The 22,599-nt window shown below is 48.3% G+C and overlaps 1 protein-coding gene across 1 annotated transcript in view; it reads left to right on the forward strand.

Moving 5' to 3' along the window:
• Window positions 1–22,599, forward strand: part of CFAP74 (cilia and flagella associated protein 74) — a 269,418-nt gene that overhangs the window by 163,230 nt on the left and 83,589 nt on the right. Inside the window, exons 24-25 of the mRNA XM_073585414.1 lie at window positions 797–970; window positions 17,936–18,069. Coding sequence (XP_073441515.1) covers window positions 797–970; window positions 17,936–18,069 — 308 coding nt within the window. The remainder of the gene's footprint in view (window positions 1–796; window positions 971–17,935; window positions 18,070–22,599) is intronic.

Below are 22,599 nucleotides of genomic sequence, written 5' to 3' on the forward strand. Positions count from 1 at the left end.
TCCAATAAAAATCAATCAAAACATTGTATGTATTCTAAATCGGTATCAATAAAACCATCTGCTCTCCACGCAAAAAAAAGACCTTATATAGCTACCTTGATGGAAAAATAAAAACATTCCAGGTATTGGATAATGGCGACACATACCATTTTTTTCTCTACAGACTTCTTAATTTTTTCAGCACTTCTACTACTAAAATCTATACAAGTTTGGTATTTTTTAAATTGTTTTGAGCTATTAACAGGTAATTTTACCATACAATGATAGTTTCTTTTTTTCCCCATTTCATCCCACTTAGAATTTTTTCTTGTTTTTTTTTTCCCAGTAAATTTTTTTACATTAAAAACTACAACTCGCCCTGCAATAATGTATACCTTTTTATGGCTCTGACAACTGGAAAATAAAAATGTTATGGCTCTTGGAAGAGGAAAAAATGCAAAAAAGTGAAAATTGGCTGCAGAAGCAAGGGGTTAAACTTATGAGCAAATTTGACTGTGGTTATGGTGAAGCAGATTGACAATGTTGATATTTATGAACAAAATGTTGAGCAAAATTTTAGTTAGCAAAGATTTCAGTTTTTAAGCCAGATACTTTCTATCAGAGTGATTTATTGTGTTGTATCAGAATTCCTGGAGCCAAGGACAATTCTGGATTTTGCACGAAAGCCTAAAAGTAGTTCAGATTTTGTAATCCAAAATTTATGACTGTGTGGGATAATAGTGTGTAAGCACCGAATAAGAGCTAGAGAAAATACTTTCACAAATGTGATGTCAACTCAATGTTTTTTTCTTTTTAGACTCGACCTGTTTCTCTCACTGTTCATGCAGTGGTGACCACATCAGATTTAGAAATGAATCCAAAAGAAGTTGATTTTGGCCACTGTACAATCTATGAGGCTGTTCAGGCTTCCATTCAATTATTAAACAAGTCTATTCTGCCACAAGAGTTTGGATTTATGGGAATACCGGAGGTATGTGTCATACAGGTGGACTTGAAAATGGTGCAACCACATGGACCATGTCATTCAATATTATTATTTATTATTATAGTGCCATTTATTACGTGGATATTTACATGTGAAAAGGGGTATAGATAATAAAAACAAGTTGTCACGGCCCCCGTCGCGCCCTCACATACGTACTTACCGGCTCGCTCCAACGCCGCAGCCTCTCTCCTCCTCCCATCGGCCGCGGCATTCTCCTCTGGCCGGCCCGCGGCCGGTGACATCACTACAGGCCCTGCGCATGCGCCATAGGCCGCGGCTGCACCTCCCTGCGTCTCCTTTTGCTCCGGCGGTGCCCTGACCCGGAAGCACCGCCGGACCAATGGGGGACGTTCCCTGGGTATTTCAGGCCGTCCCCCCATTAGTGAGGCGCCTGACCGTCGTGTTAACTTCCGCACGCTAGGCTCCCTGTCTGTCTTCTTCGATCACTCGGTCTTTTTGGATACTTTTCGTAGGGTGTTTGATGAGCCAGGACGCTTAGCCTCCCTTACTGAGTCTCTTTTCAACCTCCACCAGGGCTCCCTCAGTGTTGGACAGTATGCCATCCGGTTCCGCACACTGTCTTCGGAATTGGGTTGGAATAATGCGGCACTGGTAGGAGCATTTTGGCGTGGGTTATCGGACAGGAAAAATGATGAGTTGGCGGGTTGGGATACTCCCACCAGTCTCGAGGACCTCATCTCCCTGGCCACCCGCATTGACCTCCGGTTTCAGGAGCGCGCGCGGGAGTCAGCTAGAGACAGGAGACCCACCAGACCAATCCCATCCACGAATTGGTCCTTTAGTCCACGACCAACTGGGTCCGCCCTCACTCCTCCTCCCGAACCCATGCAGGTTGATCGTGTCAGGTTGGCTGAGTCACGTCAAAGAGAGAGGCGGGCGCAAGGCCTATGTCTCTATTGTGGAGGAGCCTCGCATTTCATCCGTTCTTGTCCTGAGAGACCGTGAAACTCTTCCACCTAGGCCAGGTAAGAGAGGCCTCCCTAGGTGTTAATGATTCCTTTCAACCCCTCACGATGTCTGTTCTTTTGTTTTCGGGGCAGGGACGTGGCCCTGAGGTGGCCTACGTGGATTCGGGCTCAGCAGGTAACTTCATCCGGCGTGAAGCGGTGGACAAGTACCGAATTCCCGTGGTTACCCTAAAGAATTCTCGACTGATTGCTTCGGTTGACGGCAAACTGCTGCAGGAACCCATCACCATGGTTACCAAGGAGGTTGATTTGCAAGTTGGCGCTCTCCACCGTGAAAGAGTGGCCTTCTACGTGCTGCCTGATTTGTCTCACGCAATTCTGCTTGGCCTTCCATGGCTACGGACTCATCAGCCAGTCCTCGACTGGTCGTACGGGGAAGTACTGCGCTGGGGACCCTCGTGTCAGGGCTGGTGCTTGAACCCTATTCGTCTTGCTGCTCCCGCACGCCCACCTTCGGAGCTCTCGGGGCTTCCCTCAGCCTATTGGTCCTACGCAGACGTCTTTGATAAGAAGGAGGCGGAGATCCTTCCTCCGCACCGGTCTTTCGACTGCCCAATCAAGCTAATCCCCGGTTCCACCCCTCCTAGGGGTAGGATCTACCCACTGTCTCCCGCAGAGACTTTAGCCATGTCCGAGTACGTCCGGGAGAACCTCGCCAAAGGATTTATATGGAAGTCCTCCTCTCCCGCAGGAGCTGGTTTCTTCTTCGTCAAAAAGGACGGTTCTCTGCGCCCGTGCATTGACTACAGGGGCTTGAGCGACATCACTATTAAGAACCGGTACCCCCTTCCACTCATCCCGGAACTGTTTGATCATCTCAGAGGGGCGCAGATTTTCTCCAAGTTGGATCTTAGAGGAGCCTACAATCTTATCCGCATCCGTGCAGGCGATGAATGGAAGACCGCTTTTAACACCCGTGACAGTCACTATGAGTACCTGGTTATGCCCTTTGGCCTGTGCAATGCTCCCGCAGTGTTTCAGGAGTTCGTCAAAGAGATCTTCTGGGACTTTTTGAACTGTGTGGTTGTGTACTTGGATGACATCCTTTTCTTCTCTCCAGACCTTTCGTCTCATAGGAGGACTGTCCACCTGGTTCTTCAGCGTCTTCGGGAGAATCGTTTGTACACTAAAATGGAGAAATGTCTGTTAGAGCAAACCTCGCTACCGTTTCTGGGCTACATTATCTCCGATGCCAGACTGCAGATGGATCCCGAGAAACTGTCCGCCATTCTCAAGTCGCCCCGCCCAGTCGGCATAAGAGCTATCCAACGGTTTCTCGGATTCGCCAATTATTATAGGCAATTTATCCCGCATTTTTCTTCACTCACCAAGCCAATCTCCGCCCTTACCCGTAAGGGGACGAATTCGAATTCTTGGACCCCGGAGGCTGATGAGGCCTTCCAGACACTAAGACGGGCATTTTCCACGGCTCCTGTGTTGTGCCGACCTGAGAACAACAAACCCTTTGTGCTAGAAGTGGATGCATCCTTAACAGGTGCCGGGGCTGTACTTTCTCAGAAAACCGCCTCGGGTCGCCTACGCCCTTGTGGATTCTTCTCCAAAGCCTTCTCCCCATCTGAGTGCAACTATTCGATTGGCGACCGTGAACTCTTGGCCATCAAATTGGCATTGGAGGAGTGGCGTCACCTTCTGGAGGGGGCTGTCCATTCATTTGTCATCTATTCGGACCACAGGAACCTGGCTTACCTTCAGTCCGCCCAGAGACTCAATCCTCGGCAGGCCAGGTGGTTCCTGTTTTTCGCGCGCTTTGATTTTGAGCTCCATTTTTACCCTAGGGACAAGAACACCAAAGCCGATGCCTTATCCAGAGTCTTCCAGCCGTCCAAGGTTGGGGAGGAACTATCTCACATCATCGAATCCACGAGGATTATCACCGTGGCTCCGGTGAATCTGCTTTCTCCACCCCCAGGCAAGACTCTCGTGCCAGAGAATGCCAAAAGAAAACTTCTACTTTGGGGGCATTCCTCCAGACTGGCAGGCCATGCCGGAACTCAGAAGACTTTCGCTCTCATTTCTCGGCACTATTGGTGGCCAACTCTTCGCCGAGATGTATCGGATTTCGTTGCCTCTTGTCCTTCCTGCGCAAGGAATAAGGTACCACGTCGGCCTCCGCCTGGCTTGCTGCTTCCTTTGCCAGTTCCTACGGTACCTTGGGAAAACATTGCCATGGACTTTATCACCGATTTGCCCCGCTCATCCGGTTGTACGGTGATTTTAGTGGTAGTGGACCGCTTTTCCAAAATGGCACATTTTATCCGTCTGAGTGGACTCACCTCCGCGCCCGGACTAGCTAAGATCTTCATCCACCAAATGTTTAGGCTTCACGGCCTACCTCGACGTATTGTATCTGACCGAGGAGTCCAGTTTACCTCCAAGCTTTGGAGAGCACTTTGCAGACTTTTGGATATATCCCTGGATTTCTCATCTGCCTACCGTCCGCAGACCAACGGGCAAGTAGAGCGAACTAACCAGACATTGACTGGATATCTACGTCATTTTTCCAACGCCCACCAGAACGACTGGGTTGTCCTGCTTCCCTGGGCAGAGTTCGCCTACAACAATCATACCGGCGAATCCTCGACCAAGTCGCCATTCTTTGTGGTCTTCGGTAGACATCCCGGTGTCCCTCTCCCTGTAGCTCCAGCTTCCGAGGTACCTGCAGCCAACTCCTTGTCCCAAGAATTTTCTGAGATCTAGTCCGAGACCAACACGGCACTCAAGAAAGCCAGTGAACTGATGAAGAATCACGCAGACAAGAGAAGATTGGATCCTCCGCCGTTTCACATCGGGGATAAAGTCTGGCTCGCATCCAAGTATATCCGGCTAAAATTACCCTCTTACAAACTGGGTCCCCGGTACATCGGTCCCTTGGAGATCATGGAACGTGTCAATGAAGTCGCCTACAAGTTGAGGTTGCCTGCTTTGCTTCGAATCCCGAACACCTTCCACGTCTCTCTCCTGAAACCAGTGGTGCTAAATCAGTTCCACCCCTCACTCTGTTCCGCTCCTCGGCCGGTTGGCTCCAACAACACCTTCGAGGTAAGAGCTATTCTCGCCATGAAAAGAGTCAGAGGGCGGACCTTTTTCCTTATTGACTGGAAGGGTTTTGGTCCTGAGGAGAGGTCCTGGGAACCGCATTCTCAGGAGATTTTTTGCCAATCGCAGTAGGGGGCGGCTTAATGGGGAGGGTACTGTCACGGCCCCCGTCACACCCTCCGCCGTGCCCTCACATACTTACCGGCCCGCTCCAGCGCCGCAGCCACTCTCCTCCTCCCATCGGCCGCGACATCCTCCTCTGACCGGCCCGCGGCCGGTGACGTCACTATAGGCCCTGCGCATGCGCCATAGGCTGCGGCCGCGCCTCCCTGCGTCTCCTTATGCTCCGGCGGTGCCCTGACCCGGAAGCACCGCCGGACCAATGGGGGACGTTCCCTGGGTATTTCAGGCCGTCCTCCGATTAGTGAGGCGCCTGACCGTTGTGTTAACTTCCGCACGCTAGGCTCCCTGTCTGTCTTCTTCGATCACCTTCCTGACCCTGTTGCCCTCTCTCTTCCAGTTGTCCTACTCCGGTCCTGTGTCCTTGCTCCGTCCTGCTGTCCGTACCAGCTTCCAGTTGTCCTACTCCGGTCCGGTGTCCTTGCTCCGTCCTGCTGTCCGTACTTGCTTCCAGTTGTCCTACTCCGCTCCTGTGTCCTTGCTCCGTCCTGCTGTCCGTACCGGCTCCCAGTCGTCCTACTCCAGTCCTGTGCCTTACTTCGTCTTGTGCTCTTATTACCATCGCCAGTCCTACTCCAGTCTCTCCGAGCCGTCCCTCTTGGTACCGGCTACCGTGGCATCCGAACCCCTGGGCCTACTCCTAACAGTCCCTGTATAGGGGTCAGGTTCACCTTGCTGTTCACCCGGGGACCCCTCGGTGCCACGGTCCAGAGGGTCCACTCCTGGAGTCTTGCCTCGCCTAGCGGACACGCTAACACAAGTGCTATAATTTTTAATAAAACAAGTCACCGACTTGCACAGGAGAGAGAGGACTGTGCCCTTGAGGGCTCACAGTCTGCAAGGGATGGATGAGGATATAGTAGGTGGGAGTAGAGCTGGTCGTAGAGCGGTTTGGTGGTTACTTTAGGATGTAAGCTTGTCAGAAGAGGTAGGTCTTTAGGTTCCTCTTGAAAGTTTCCAAGGTAGGTGAGAGTCTGATATGTTGAGGTGGAGCATTCCACAGTAGGGGGGGTGCACAGGAGAAATCTTGTATGCGATTGTAGGAAGAGAAGATAAGAGGTGAGTAGAGGTAATCTTGTGCGGATTGGTGATTGCATGCATGTAAGTACTGGGAGACTAGGTCACATCTGTTGTGAGCTCAATTTCAGGTTTGCCTCTGGCTTCTGGTGAGGGTTATGGAGCTGGCTGTGCTGACAGAGGAGTAGTGAGTTCTCTATCTGGACTCCCTCTGTTGGTGAAGGGAGGTAATAAAGCTGATCTAAATGGCAGAGATCGGCCACCTGAGGAAGAGGGCTGCGATTGGACATCAGGAGTTTCTGATCGGATTTAAGGCAGCCGACTCCCTAGTTTCTTGCTGGTGATTTTTCCTGACTGTGGCTCCTGGTTTCCAGTTTGGTTCCTGCCTTCCTAAAGCTAAATTTTCTCTGCTATTGTTCATATGAGTTTTTGCCTGGTTTACTTAGTTTTTGTGTTCAGCCAGCCCTGGCTGGGACTGGGCTGAATCCCCATTTTGTCTCTGATCAGTTGATCTCTTTTGCTCTGTCTTCAGAATATACCGGAGTGCTGATACAGTGATTTGAAGTCTAGCGACTTCAGGGCATTTTCTATCAGACGTATTGGACATTCTTTTTGGCAGGGTTTTTTGTGTGATTGCAGACAGCAGCTTTTCTTTCCTGTCCTTTCTAGTTAGCGAGGGCCCCATCGTTTGCTCAGCCTATCTTTCTACCTGTGTCTGTGTTTTCATCTTGGTTCACCGACAATACATGTTGGGGGTTGTCTATTGCTTTGGGGTCTGCTCTGGGGCAGTTTAGATTTTCCCTTTCTTTAGGCTTATTTAGTTCTCCGGCCATGACGAGGCGTCTAGGACCACCGTAGGCACGCTCCACGGCTACTGCTAGTTGTTGTGGATAGGATCAGGGGTCTGCAATCCGCTAGTTACCAACCTTTCCGGTTTTCTGGGCTTAGCTGGCTTTTTGTTTTTTCCTCCACGGTGACTCATTCATACACATCTCTATGAAGGAGACGGGTTGTGGATAGCTTTGTATGCCAAGGATAGGGTTTCAAACTGAAGTTTCTGGGCAATTGGGAGCCAGTGAAGTGATTGACAGAGAGGAGAGGCCGGGGAATAGACAGTTGGATTAGAGCAGAGTTTAGGATCGATTGGAAGGGTGCGAGAGTGTTAGAAGGGATGCCACAGAGCAGGAGGCTGCAGTAGTTGAGGCAGGAGATTATGAGGCCATGGACTCGTGTTTTTGCAGATTCTTGATTAAGGAATGTACAGATCCTGGAAGTATTTTTGAGCTGGAGTTGGCAGGAAGTGGAAAAGGCTTGGTCATGTGATTTAAAGGAAAGATCAGAGTTAAAGGTTACTCCGAGGCAGCGAGCTTGCGGGACTGGGGAGAGTAAGCATCCATTGTCGGTTGGTAGGGTTGAGTAAGACATGGGGAAAAATGATGAATTCTGTTTTCTCCATGTTAAGTTGAAGAAATCTAGCAGAGAAGAGGGATGAAATAGTGGACAGATATTGTGGGATTCTGGTTTTTAAGGAAGTGATATCAGGTCCTGAGAGATAGATTTGTGCATCATCAACATAGAGATGATACTGAAAGCCGTGAGACTATGAGCTGTCCCAGGCGGAAGGTGTATATGGAAAAGAGCAGGGATCGTAGAACTGAATCTTTGAGGACACCGACAGATAGGGGGCGAAAAGAGGAGGTGGTGGGTGATTGGGAGACGCTAAATGTACTGTCTGTTAGGTATGAAAAGATCCAAGATAGAGTCAAGTCTGATGCTTAGAAATGAGAGAATCTGTAGTAAGAGAGAGGAGATGGTCCACTGTGTCGAAGGCAGAAGACAGTTCCAGGAGGACAGAGGACAGAGTAGTGTTCCATGGATTTGGTGGTTAGGGTAGTTTAAATGGAATGATGCAGTCAGAAGCCAGATTTTAAGCGGTCAAAGAGGGAGCAGGAGGAGAGGTGGGAGGACAGTTCGAGATTGAAGTGCTTCAGTAGTTTTGAGGCATAGGGGAGACGTGATATGTGGCAATAGCTAAACACAGAGAATGGGTAAAAAGAGGTCTTTTTGAGGATGAGTGTGATTGAGGTATATTTGAAGCTTGAGGGCAAGACACCAGATGTTCTTGATTGGTTGAAGAGATGGGTTAGGGTTGCAGATCTCCTCAAGAGCAGTGATGTTTTGGGCCTGTCGCTGGGCAACACAGACTTGCAAATCCCTCCAAAGGTTTTCTATGGGGTTGAGATCTGGAGACTGGCTAGGCCACTCCAGGACCTTCATATTGTCACGTGGACCCGTCCTGAGTGACACGACCCGCAGGTCGGTAACTAAAACAACAAGACACGGGGGAAGGGGAAACAGTTACAACGGTGGGCCCTGCGATAGGGAAAGGAGACGTGGAGACCTCCTGCACTCCCCTGGGTCAGTGTCCCTAACGCTCCTAACGTTCCCTATGCTGGTTCCGCACCGGGCGCCGATCAGGAACCTGTCACCCTAGCACACCCTACACCTATCCCTTGCTAGGGAGCTGGGTGGCGCAGGCACTGGCCCCACCGCTGTACTAATACACACTAAGGAAAAACACAAACAGGGAAACACCACTTAGCTTTACTCTGTTGCTCTTGCTCCTGGCAACAGAGTCCACCACCAGAATGCAGCTCTCCTCCTGGATAGCTGCCACCAAGCTCTGTCAGAGCTACAAGGAAATCCCCTATGACTCCTTCCACACCAGGGCTAAAACAGTGCTGCAAGGAATGCTCTCCAGCTCCTTCCTCCACCAAGGATGGTTGAAATGAACACTATCACTGTTACGTGTTACAGAACCACTTAGCACCCAGAATATGTTGTGCAGTTATATGTATGAATAATAGGTTCTATGTGAGATGCATGTTCCTAATGCATCAGCATTCCCCTTTGGTCCGCCCTCCCCCCACCTTTGTAATTTCCACAGTAAACATCGGCAGGCTCCGGCCACCTGCGGCTTTTGTAATGCATGTCTGGCCTGCCGCTTTTCTATTGGCCGGCCCTCTGTATCTGTGTGATATATTCTGTGTCCTGTGAGTAAAGTGTTGTCAGACTGGAAATACGTGGAGAAGCAGTGATCTTTTATATGCGCCCATGTAAACAAGGGATTCCAGCCAGCGTCATTCATTCAGACTCCAACCAACGCAGAGCGGACCTCCAAAAACACGGGGTGGTACTGAAAGAGGTACCCCAGCTTGGTAGACCCCGTTACACTGGTGGCAGACAGCGGGATTTGATACCCCTTCTACAGGAGGAAAGGAATGAATGGAAAATAACTACCAGAAGTTAAAGAGGACTACATTAAAAGATCTGGTGGAAGCCCGAGGGTTGATCGCCAGCAACAAAACAAAAGCGATTTTGATAACAGCCATCATGGAACACGACAGTGCAGCACCCCCAATGTGAACGTGGAGGAGACCGAATTCCAGAGGGAGGTAAAGAACAGACTGGCGTTCTATGGCCTAAACCCTGCAGTAGAGATCATACGAGAGGTGATGGCTGATGTGCGTACTGATCTGAAGGAAAAGATGGCCGAGCGGACCAGGATAGAGCTAGCCAAGATGGAGATGGCAGAGCGGACCAAAGTGGAGCTGGCCAAGATGGAGATGGCAGAGCGGATAGAGGAGAGTCAGCGAGCAAGGGGAGCTCTGGCCTTCGACCAGGTACCTTCAACAGTAAGCCACAAAAAGATCCAGTATAATGCCTTCCGAGAGTTGGGGGAGGCAGAGGAAGACATTGATGGCTTTCTGCAGGACTTTGAGCGGCAGTGTGCCCTTCATCAAGTGAAGCCGGAGGAACGGGTTCAGATTCTGGCCAGCAAGCTGACAGGCCGGGCAGCAGACGCCTATCGCACGGTACCTGATGAGGACTGTATGGACTATGAGCGGATCAAAGAAGTGATCTAGGCCCGGTATGCGCTGACACCAGAGGTCTACCGCCAAAAGTTCTGCGGACTTATAAAACGCGTAACCGATACCCACGCTGAATGGGCCTGTAAATTACGGCGGCCACTGCTACAGTGGGTACAAGGGAGCCAAGCAACCACTAAGGAGGACGTTCTCCAGCTCTTCCTGTTAGAACGATTCTTTAATGGACTAAACCCAGAGACACAGGAATGGCTTCGGGACAGGCGGACAAAGACTCTTGAGGAAGTCGCTCGTCTGGCCGATGAACATCATGATGCCAGGAGGCCGCAGTTCTCCGGATCAAAGGTGGTCACTAGGGGCCCGCCCATGGACCTGGAGGGCCCCAAACCACGGAAGATTGTAGGGGGACCAGCTAGAAACCCGGCCTACCACAGTTCCCCTGGGGCGCGATGCCACACCTGCCGTCAGCTGGGCCAGCGGCAAAGACAATGCCCCAACTGGACTCAGCATACCCAGTGGCCAAAGGCGGGAACAGCTACCTTCAGCCGGGCTGCTGTACACTGCTACCAAGGTGAAGCTGACCCGGCATTGGGGGCTACGACTAACCAAGGGGTGGAAGAGATGGAGGAAGTGCTGCATGAAGTAGACCCTGTGCAGGCAGCTCGTGCAGATAATCGACAACAGCATCGACAGGTCGTGTGGGTTAATGGGAACGTACAGTCATATGTAAAAGTTTGGGCACCCCTATTAATGTTAACCTTTTTTCTTTATAACAGTTTTGGTTTTTGCAACAGCTATTTCAGTTTCATATATCTAATAACTGATGGACTCAGTTATATTTCTGGATTCAAATGAGGTTTATTGTACTAACAGAAAATGTGCAATCTGCATTTAAACAAAATTTGACCGGTGCAAAAGTATGGGCACCCTTATCATTTTCTTGATTTGAACACTCCTAACTACTTTTTACTGACTTCCTGAAGCACTAAATTGGTTTTGTAACCTCATTGAGCTTTGAACTTCATAGCCAGGTGTATCAAATCATGAGAAAAGGTATTTAAGGTGGCCACTTGCAAGTAGTTCTCCTATTTGATTCTCCTATGAAGAGTGGCATCATGGGCTCCTCAAAACAACTCTCAAATGATCTGAAAACAAAGATTATTCAGCATAGCTTTTCAGGGGAAGGATACAAAAAGTTGTCTCAGAGATTTAACCTGTCAGTTTCCACTGTGAGGAACATAGTAAGGAAATGGAAGAACACAGGTACAGTTCTTGTTAAGCTCAGAAGTGGCAGGCCAAGAAAACTATCAGAAAGGCAGAGAAGAAGAATGGTGAGAACAGTCAAGGACAATCCACAGACCACCTCCAAAGACCTGCAGCATCATCTTGCTGCAGATGGTGTCACTGTGCATCGGTCAACAATACAGCGCATGCATAACGCCTTTTTGTATGACCAAACAACTCAATCTTTGTTTCATCAGTCCACAGGACCTTCTTCCAAAATGTAACTGGCTTGTCCAAATGTGCTTTTGCATACCTCAGGCGACTCTGTTTGTGGCGTGCTTGCAGAAACGGCTTCTTTCGCATCACTCTCCCACACAGCTTCTCCTTGTGCAAAGTGCGCTGTATTGTTGACCGATGCACATGAGACCGATGCAGGGACTAAGAGATTCCGGAGCAACTTTCACCCTTGTGAAGCCTCATCTCGTCAGGGACCAAGAGAAGATGGACCGGACAGCGGCAGTCCATGTAGCAGGGGGAGCTATACATCGACTACCCACTGCCAGGATTCACCTGAACTGGGGAGTCGGGGATGGCCTTGTTGAGGTCGGCTTGATGGAGGATTTACCTGCAGACGTCTTGCTGGGAAATGACTTGGGGCCCATGTTGTCTGCATTCTCGGTGGCCCCTCTGGCTGAGACCTATCCTGTGACCACCCGGAGACAAGCTCGAGCTGCGGAGGCGGAATCACACTCAGAGGAGGCCCAGGTAAGACATCCCAGCCCTGCATGTATTCCCATAGCCAGACACATTTCTTGGGCCACCCCAGATGAATTTAAGAGGGAGTTACTTGAGGATCCTTCATTAGAGGGATACCGTGGGAAGGCACAGGAGGGGAGAGGAGTACTGGAAGGGGAACAGTTTGTATGGAAGCAGGGACTCCTCTACCGGATCACAGTGCAGCACCACACAGGGATGAGCCCCACTATAAAACAACAGCTGGTAGTTCCCAAGAAGTATAGGCAGGAGCTACTGCGAATCTCTCATGATATACCCTTGGCCGGGCACTTCGGCGTCAGTCGCACCAGGCATCGTCTGACACAAAACTTTTTTTGGCCAGGGGTAACCTATGATGTTCGTCAGTACTGCCAGACCTGTGACAGTTGTCAGCGCATTGGCAAGAGGGGGGATCGATGCAAGGCCAAATTACACCCCCTCCCCATTGTGGAGCCGAGTAGCGGTCGATCTGATAGGGCCATTAGCCAAACCCAGTCCGTCCGGGAAAAAGTATATATTGACAGTGGTAGATTATGCCACACGGTATCCAGAGGCGGTTGCGTTACCTAACAAACTGGCAGAGACGGTGGCGGCCGCCCTGCTCCAGGTTTTCTCACGGGTTGGATTTCCCCGGGAGATTATCTCGGACCAGGGTACCCAGTTTACAGCAGAGGTGACCAACCAACTGTGGAAGCTGTGCGGCGTAAAGTCCGTTAGAAGCGCCCCGTACCACCCGCAAACCAATGGGTTGTGTGAACGCTTTAACGGGACATTAAAACAGCTCATTGGAACTTTTACCAGGACCTACAGGGACTGGGAGAAATTCTTGCCACACCTCCTGTTTGCCTATCGGGAGGTGCCCCAAGAATCCACGGGGTTCTCCCCGTTCGAGCTGGTATACAGGAGACGGGTAAGGGGACCCCTAGACTTAGTGCTGGAACACTGGGAAGGGGAGGGCCTCATAGAAGGGGTACCTATTGTACCCTATGTGCTGGAATTCCGGGACCGCCTACAGGAGCTGACTCAGGCTGTACGTGAGAACATGCAGGCGACCCAGCGGCGCCAGCGCATATGGTACGATCGGAGGGCCAGAGAACGCACTTTGGAAATAGGACAGAAGGTCCTGGTGTTAGAGCCCACTAAGCAGAATAAGTTTCAAGCTGCATGGCAGGGGCCCTACCAGGTAGTGGGGAAAATAGCCGACACAACCTATAATGTCACCGATTGTGACGACCCCAGGGTTATCCGCATGTTCCACGTGAATATGCTGAAGCCCTACCGGGAGCGCCCTGAAGAGGTAGTGGCCATCTGTGCACCTGAAGCAGAGGATTTAGCCAGACTTCCCTTGCCGGATGTCTTAGGGGAAAGGACTCAGTCTAAAACATGGGACCAGGTACACTTGGGTGAAGACCTAGGCCCCTGGGAGAGACAGCAGGCGGAGGCGTTGTTGAGGCTGCGACAGAGGATGTTTTCAGAGAGACACAAGGTTGAGACCCAGGATCAGACCCCCCTGTGACAAAACCCCTTCCGCGTCCCTGAGTCTGTACGAGAGGGGATGCGACAAGAGATACAAGAGATGTTGCGTTTAGGGGTCATTGAAGAGTCAGATAGTCCCTGGGCATCCCCCGTAGTGTTAGTGCCCAAGAAGGATGGGACTGCACGGTTTTGTGTAGACTATCGTAAGCGCAATGAGAAAACAGTGACGGATGCACACCCCATGCCGCGTGTGGATGAGTTGTTAGACCGGCTGGCGGGGGCAAAGTATTTGACCACCATCGATCTATGCAAAGGCTACTGGCAGATTCCCCTTAGTCCTGACGCTATTCCCAAGTCAGCATTTGTCACCCCTTTCGGCTTATTCCAGTTTCGAGTTATGCCATTCGGGATGAAGAATGCCTCGGCGACCTTCCAAAGGCTGGCTGACCAGCTTCTGGATGGTCTCCAGGACTGTGCTTGTGCCTACCTGGACGACATCGCCATCTACAGTGCGACATGGGAAGAGCATCTAAATCACCTAGAGACAATATTGGACAGGATCCACCAGGCCGGAATCACCCTGAACCCAAACAAGTGTCACGTGGGCAAAGCAGAGGTTCAGTATTTAGGGCATTGGGTGGGAAGTGGGAAACAGCGACCAGAACCAGCCAAGATTGAGACCATAGCCAAATGGCCCATCCCACGCACTGAAACCCAGGTCATGGCGTTTCTAGGGACAGCGGGGTATTACAGGAAATTCGTTCCCAATTACAGCAGCGTAGCCAAGCCCCTCACTGATTTGACCCGTAAGAACCAACCCCGCCAGGTAACCTCAACCTCAGAGTGTGAGGAAGCCTTCCGCCAACTAAAGGACGCCCTCATCAATACCCCTGTATTCGCCGCACCCAATCCAACTAAACGTTTCGTGGTTCACACAGACGCTTCTATGTTTGGATTGGGGGCAGTACTGAGCCAAGTCGGGCCGGACGGCCAAGAACACACGGTAGCTTACCTGAGTCGGAAACTACTGCCCCGTGAAGTAAGCTATGCGGCCATCGAGAAGGAGTGCCTGGCGGTAGTATGGGCACTCAAGAAGTTGCAACCATATTTGTATGGACGACAGTTTTCCCTCCTAACGGACCATAATCCCCTAGTCTGGCTTAATCGGGTGTCCGGAGACAACGCCAGATTGCTGCGGTGGAGTTTAGCCCTACAACCCCTGGACTTCACCATCCACCACAGACCCGGCAAACAAAATGGTAACGCCGATGGACTAAGTCGACAAACAGAACTTGTACCAACCCCATAAACTTCGGTCATCCCCAAACCGATCCGTTAAGGATCAGACTGTATGCCGATCACGTCGCTGAAAAGAGGAGCCGTGTTACAGAACCACTTTGCACCCAGAATATGTTGTGCAGTTATATGTATGGATAATAGGTTCTATGTGAAATGCATGTCCCTAATGCATCAGCATTCCCCTTTTGTCCGCCCTCCCCCCCACCTTTGTAATTTCCACAGTAAACATCGGCAGGCTCCAGCCACCTGCGGCTTTTGTAATGCATGTCTGGCCTGCCGCTTTTCTATTGGCCGGCCCTCTGTATCTGTGTGATATATTCTGTGTCCTGTGAGTAAAGTGTTGTCAGACTGGAAATACGTGGAGAAGCAGTGATCTTTTATATGCGCCCATGTAAACAAGGGATTCCAGCCAGCGTCATTCATTCAGACTCCAGCCAACGCAGAGCGGACCTCCAAAAACACGGGGTGGTACTGAAAGAGGTACCCCAGCTTGGTAGACCCCATTACAATCACCAACACTGATTGCAACACCTGTAACTCTTTTATAGCAGAGCCAGAGCAATCACACCTGCATTATAATCATGTGCACTTAACTAAAGAAACCAGAGTGCAATGACGCTCACCACCACCGGGGGCAAACTTATAACAAAAGACACCACCGTGCAATAATCCTAATGGCCACCGGGGGCAAAAACCGAACTTAAGCACAGCTTGAGAAAAAAAAGGTTACCTGTGCTTTTTATCAGTCATGATCCAGCATGGATCATGACACTGCTCTTCTGTAATAATGGAAAATCTGGTTTTGGAGGAGGAAGGTTGAATAGTTATGAGGCGAGGCTGTGGGGACTGTAGGCCAAAGCTTTGTCTGATATCAATCTTTTACTTGAAGAATGAGGAAATGACCAGCTGAGCTGAGAGGGCGGAGATAGAAGACAAGAGACGTACCTTTGTTTTGTTGCAGTGAGTATGGACTTGAAAGTGAAGAGGGACTGTTTGATTGTGATGAAGTGATCATTGGAGTGAGGTCTTTTCTTCTCCGCTCAGCAACCCTGGAAGCCTACCTCAGTTTTATAGTCAGGCTGGTGTGCCATGGTTACCTGTTGATTGTGCAAGCTTTGGTATGTGTGATAGGGGTGAACGATTCGAGAGCTGCAGCTGTTGTGGTGTTACCTAAAGCGGCAGCAGCATCTGTTGTGTAAGGAACCTGTGTCTGCAAGAGGGAGAAGGGACTCAGAAAGTGAGTGTAAATGAAGGTGCTTGAGATTTCTACTAGGGTGTGCAAGTTTGTGGGGTGGGGATTTTGAATCTGGAGAGGAGTGGGAAGAGAATGTGAGTACGTTATGGTCAGACAGAGGGAGAGGTGAGTTAGTGATGTTGGATAGGGAACAGAGGCAGGTGAAGATGAGGTCCGTTATGTGGCCATCTTTGTGAGTAGCTGTGGAAGACCATTGAGCGAAACCAAAGGAGGAAGTGAGAGATAGCAACTTAAGGGGGTTTTACACATAGCAATATCGCTAAAGCGTCACCGATTTTGTGACGCAACAGCGATATTGCTAGCGATATCGCTATGTGTGATATTTACCTCCGACCGGCTCCCCTGCTGTCTGTCGCGAGATCGGCCGGGTCCATTTCTCGTCGGGCGCTTCCTGCTGGGCTTCCTGCTGGCAACGACGAGCGACGCGTGGATGCGGGTGGGAGGACGTCTTCATCGCTGCATGTGAAAGGTAAGTAACGACCGCTTGTGCGTCGCTACATCGCTAGTGAGATCTGCCTGTTTGGCAGCTCACTAGCGACCATTTAGCGATGCACCAGCGATCCTGACCGGGTCGTATCGCTGGTGCATCGCTAAATGTAAAGGGGCCTTTAGAGACAGGTGAGAGGAAATTGTCAGTGGGGATGTTGAAGTCACCCATGATCATAGTGGGAATGTCAGCAGACAGGAAATTAAGTAGCCTGGTAGTGAAGAGGTCAAAAAAGGTGGTGGCTGGCCTTGGAGAGTGGTAAATGACAGCCAGTTGGAAGGAGAGTAGATGCACACAGAATGCACCTCAAAAGAAGGGAGAGTAACGGAGGGTAGACATGAAATAAGGTTAGAAAGGTTACTGTAATTTGTGATAGATCATGGATGGGAGATAGAAGTGACTGTGGGGATGTGATGAGGAGGACCAGGATTTGGAGAGATCTCACCGGCAATGAGTAGGAGCAGAGAAAGTGTTAGTAAGTGGGAGCAGAAGAGGGCATGAGGTGACTGTCTGTGTTTGGAGACAGAAGATTTTATGTTGAGAAACAGTTCTGACGAGGATATGAGATGGATGGGGAGAATGGAAGGAGAGATGATCATTTCATTACCAGGTGTAGGGATTAGAGGGGTTAGTAGGAAGTGAAGGAAGTGGGGGCGAGAGTGGAAATAATAATAATAATAATATTTTTATATAGCGCTAACATATCCCGCAGCGCTTTACAGTGTGCACAATGAACAGAAACATTGTTTACTGTTTCTATGTATCCATTTACCTTCAGTTCCCTTCTATTTCATTTCTAGTCTAATTCATTGTAGTACACTTAGAAAATGTTAGCATATATGAGCTCACCAAACTTTGAACAGGCACAGATTGAAGAAGGACCCTGTGAAAGAACGGTAGTATATGAGATCTTTGTAGTCCAATAGCTCATCATACAGCACTGTTTATGGGTGTCTGACAGAAGCTCCGTGCTGCTTTGTAGGTGGAAGTAGGCCCGTTTACCTCCTAGGCCCATGTGCAGTTGCACCACACTTCCAGCACTAAAATATGTACTGTGAATTCAAGCTTGTACATCTTGAAATATGTTGGGCAAATGTGCCCTTACAATTACATTCAGCTTTTGCTCTGAGAGCTTTCCAGAGCAAAATGTTTTATGGTAACTCAAATATTGCTTTAAAAATTATAATAACTTGGCTTACATGTTTTCATATATGTATGGAAAATTGACAAGTAGGTGTATTTGGCTGGCAGATGATAAAGGCGGCAGATTGCATTTGTCAGATTGATCTTTCTTTTGATTTATAGTATGTAGATATACAGCCAAATGATGGCTTTGGAACTCTCCTTCCCTTGGAAACAATTACACTGGATATAATATTGAAGGCACCAAAAGCTGGAGAATATAATTTTGACCTCATTTGCAAATCGGCTATTAATAGGTAAGTGGAAACTGTTATTTTTTTCGAATGTTGTTGTAAAAGAGAATTGTACTCATTATGGTTAATTGGAAATTCATATACGTAAATGGTATTATAGTCATTTACAAGATGTTCTTCATATGTTCCTGGCTGCTTTGTGACTTTCTTATGACCTGAAATATTGAGCCCGATTGCATCGAGTTAACTCTCCTTTCCTATTTTCTTTGTTGCAGTAGTGTGCTAATTAATCTGGAGATTTTGAAAAATTAAGGTTTCCAGAACTGAATGACATGATTATGTAGAATTACAAGATTAAAGTCTCCCATAGACATAGTTGTCAGCCAAACGATTGTTCGACCAAAAGCTATCTCTTTCAAAACCAAAAACCAGAGTGTTTGTAGAAAAAACTCTGCTTTTTTATGTTTTTTTGCCATTATTTTGAATGGATGAAAAAAGCTGCAAAATCTCTGAAAAGTCTTGCTGCAAACTTGAAAAATAAATTATGGTGCAAATCCACAAAGAAAAAAATAAGCAGCATGTGTCTGAGATTTCAGACATCTCATTCAGGTCTCTGGCACTGTAAAGTCCAGTGATTTTTACCCCTGAAAAACGCGCAGAAAGAACGCAGCGAATGAACAAGCCCTAACAGAGCCATTGCCAGATTCATCTGACAGCAACTTATCTCACACAGAACAGAAGGATTACTTATTGAAATTCAACAGGCTTGACCCTCCTCTTCCCCTGAAATCATCCGTCTTGATGTCTTAAGGCTTTTTTCAAGCAGAGTTTTTTTCAAAGTTTTTTTTGTCTTGTGAAGAGCATCGTAAATATCATGGTTTTTTTTTTACAAGTGATTTTTGCATCTTATTTTGATTCACATGCCATGTTTCCATGTAGAATAAATGCTTATTTTTTCCACTGTTTGTGCAGTTTAAGCAAACTGGGTGTGATCTGCCGAAAAACCATGCCTGTGTGTTTTCTTTTTTTATTTTTTTTTTACCAAGTGTAGTGCAGCGGTGTCCACACTATGCAGTGATGAGGCAGTGACCCAGCAAAGTTCAAAACAGAAGTCTCTTTAATGTTCAACTCACAGCAAAACACAGCACACAATATCCTCCAGATCGCAGCTAGCAACCATATCCTCTGGATTGCAGTCAATAAGCATGCCAGTCCACCTCCGGTTTATAGTCGGGCACAAGACAGACCACCTCCGGATCACATCCGGGCACAGGACAGTCTACCTTCGAGCCCTGTTGCCGCGGGTGACTGCACCGCCATGTACGCTGCGGGTGCCAGGCCTTTCATCTCCCTTGGCTGTTTGGCTCCACTTGCCTGTGTTGCCTCACACACGTGGAGCTCTGCAGAGCCTTCTGCTCTGCACTCTTGCAAGTACCAGACTAACACTGACACACCCAAACACTTTATTGCAGGGTTTTCAACTGGAATCTGTGGCCATGGGCCACATCGAAAACCCGGGCCAGGAATGAAACGGACTGCACCACAACCATCCTGTAGTCTGCTTCAAAAACACAAAAGCCTAGAGCAGGTTTTCCTTAAATCTACCTTGGACAACTAGCATGTCCAAGACTGTTATGAATGAGTCACCGAAGGAGGAAAAAACAAAAATACAAGCTAAGTCCAGAAAACCGGAGAGGTTGGTAGCTATTCTGCACATCAGCACCCTTCTTAGTCAAATCAGTCAATGGTTTGGCAATACCAGAAAAATTAGCTATAAATTTACGATAAAAATTAGCAAAACCCAAAAACTTCTGGAGGGCCTTCAAAGAAGTCGGCTGAACCCAATCATAAATGGCCTGTACCTTGGCCGGGTCCATTTCAATAGTTGACGGAGACAAAATAAATCCCAAAAATGAAATCCTCTGTACACCAAAAAGGCATTTCGATCCCTTGACATACAGGGAATTCTCCCTCAAAAACCGGAACACAGTCCGAACATGTTCCACATGAGAGTCCCAATCCTTGGAAAAGATCAAAATATCATCCAGATACATGATCAAAAATTTATCCACCAAGTCTCGGAAAATATCATTCTTGAAGCACTGGAAGACAGAAGGGGCATTAGTGAGCCCAAAAGGCATCACCAGGTACTCAAAATGTCCCTCCGGAGTATTAAACGCCGTCTTCCATTCATCCCCATGCTTAATGCGAATAAGATTATACGCCCCCCTGAGGTCAAGCTTTGTAAACCAGCAAGCACCTTTAACTCTGGAGAATAGATCAGAAATCAGGGGTAATGGATACTGATATTTAACAGTAATTTTGTTGAGGGAACGATAGTTAATACAAGGCCTTAATGACCCATCTTTCTTAGCCACGAAAAAATACCCAGCACCTAAGGGTGAAGAGGATGGTCTAATATGACCCTTCTCCAACGACTCCTTAATATAGGATCGCATAGCTTCGTGCTCGGGTACAGATAAATTGAAAAGTCAACCCTTGGGAAATTTACACCCAGGGCTCAGCTCAATTGCACAGTCATAACTCCTATGAGGAGGCAAAGACGCAGACTCATTCTCACTAAATACATCATAAAAATCAGCCAAATAGTCAGGAACATCATGCGACTGGGGAGAGGTGGAGAAAACAGGAGCATCACTAAGGGCACACCGACAACCCCAACTCACCACAGACACAGATTTCCAATCCAAAACTGGATTATGGATTTGCAACCAGGGAAACCCCAGAACAATGGTATCATGCAAATTATGCAACACCAAAAATCTGCAATTCTCTTGATGGTCTGGGGCGACCCGCATTACCACCTGGGTCCAAAACTGAGGTTTATTCTTCGCCAAAGGAGTAGCATCAATACCCCTCAAAGGGATAGGCGTCCGCAGAGGTGTCATAGGAAATCCACAACGTTTAGCAAAATCCAAGTCCATCAGGTTCAGAGCTGCTCACGAATCCACAAAAGCCTTAGCGGAAAATGTGGACAGGGAGCAGATCAGAGTAATTGCCAGAAGAAACTTAAGTTGAACACCACCCACTGCAAATGTGTGTGCAAAACGTTTCTCTCGTTTAGGACAGACAGAAATAATATGCGAGGCATCACAAGAAGAAACACAGCTTATTATGCCTTCTGAACTCCTGACGTTGCGCCCTAGACAAAACTCTATAACATTGCATAGGTTTAGACATTTGTTCAACAGGTGGCAACACCTCTCATGCGGTTTTGCGTTCACTCAAACGCTGATCAACCTGAATGGCTAATGACATAGAATCGTCAAGACCAGAGGGAACAGGAAATCCCACCATAGTATCTTTTATGGTTTCTGACAAACCCTTCCGAAAGAGAGCTGCCAAGGCACCATCATTCCAGGTAGTAAGGACCGCCCACTTTTGGAATTTTTGACAGTACAACTCTGCAGAATCCCGACCCTGGCTCAATGCCAACAGGGCCTTTTCAGTCTGTTCAATAGCATTAGGTTCATCATACAACAACCCCAAGGCTTGAAAAAATGCGTTCACATTAGTAAGAATAGGATCATCAGGTTTCAAAGAAAACGCCCAATCCTGGGGATCGCCGCGCAGCAAAGAGATGACAATTTTAACTTGCGCGGAGCTCCCCGACGAGTTAGGCTTCAAGGCAAAAAATAATTTACAATTATTCTTAAAATTCAAAAATTTAGACTGATCCCCAAAAAACACATCAGGAGTAGGGATCTTTGGTTCAGCAGCATGTGAATGAGCAAGATAGGCGGAAATTCCCCGCACTTCAGCAGTGAGCTGCTCCACACGATCAGACAATTGCTTCATCTCCATTGAGAAAGAAAAAAAAATTCCCCCTACGGCCTCAGAGACATAGAGGAAAAAATATACACAAAAAAAAAATTTTTTTGACAAACTTTTTTTTTACAATTATTTCCTGCTATTGAGTACCCTAGGATCTGCGGTATGGCTGGTGATTCTGTTATGAATGAGTCACCGAAGGAGGAAAAAACAAAAATACAAGCTAAGTCCAGAAAACCGGAGAGGTTGGTAGCTATCGCATTGCAGACCCCTGATCCTATCCACAACAACTAAGAGTAGCCGTGGGGGGTTCCTACGATGCCCTAGACCCCTCGATCACAGCCGGAGAACTAAATAGGCCTAAAGAAAGAAAGGGGAAATCTAAACTGCCCCAGAGCAGACCCCAAAGCAATAGGCAGCCCCCAACATATAATGACGGTGAAGCAAGATGAAAACACTAACAGATAGAAAGATAGGTTGAGCAAACGATGGGGCCCAAGCTAACTAAAAAAGACAGGATAGAAAAGCTGCTGTCTGCAATCCGTAAAAAACCCTACCAAAAAATATCCCAACCGTCTGATAGGAAAAACAGGTCCTGAAGTCGCTAGGACTTCAAAATGACTATATCAGCACTCTGGTAAATTCTGAAGACAGAGCAAAGAGACAAACTGATCAGAGACAAAAATGGAACTCAGCACACCCCCGACCGGGTATGGCTGAACTCCAAAAAACAAGGAAAACAAAACAAAACTAATAAGTTCAATAGCAGAGCAAAAACTTATCTTTGGGAAGCAGGAATCA

The sequence above is a fragment of the Dendrobates tinctorius genome, unplaced genomic scaffold (genome assembly GCF_039654945.1).
Source record: "Dendrobates tinctorius isolate UK_male_01 unplaced genomic scaffold, ASM3965494v1 ptg000086l, whole genome shotgun sequence".
Classification (NCBI taxonomy): Eukaryota; Metazoa; Chordata; class Amphibia; order Anura; family Dendrobatidae; genus Dendrobates; species Dendrobates tinctorius.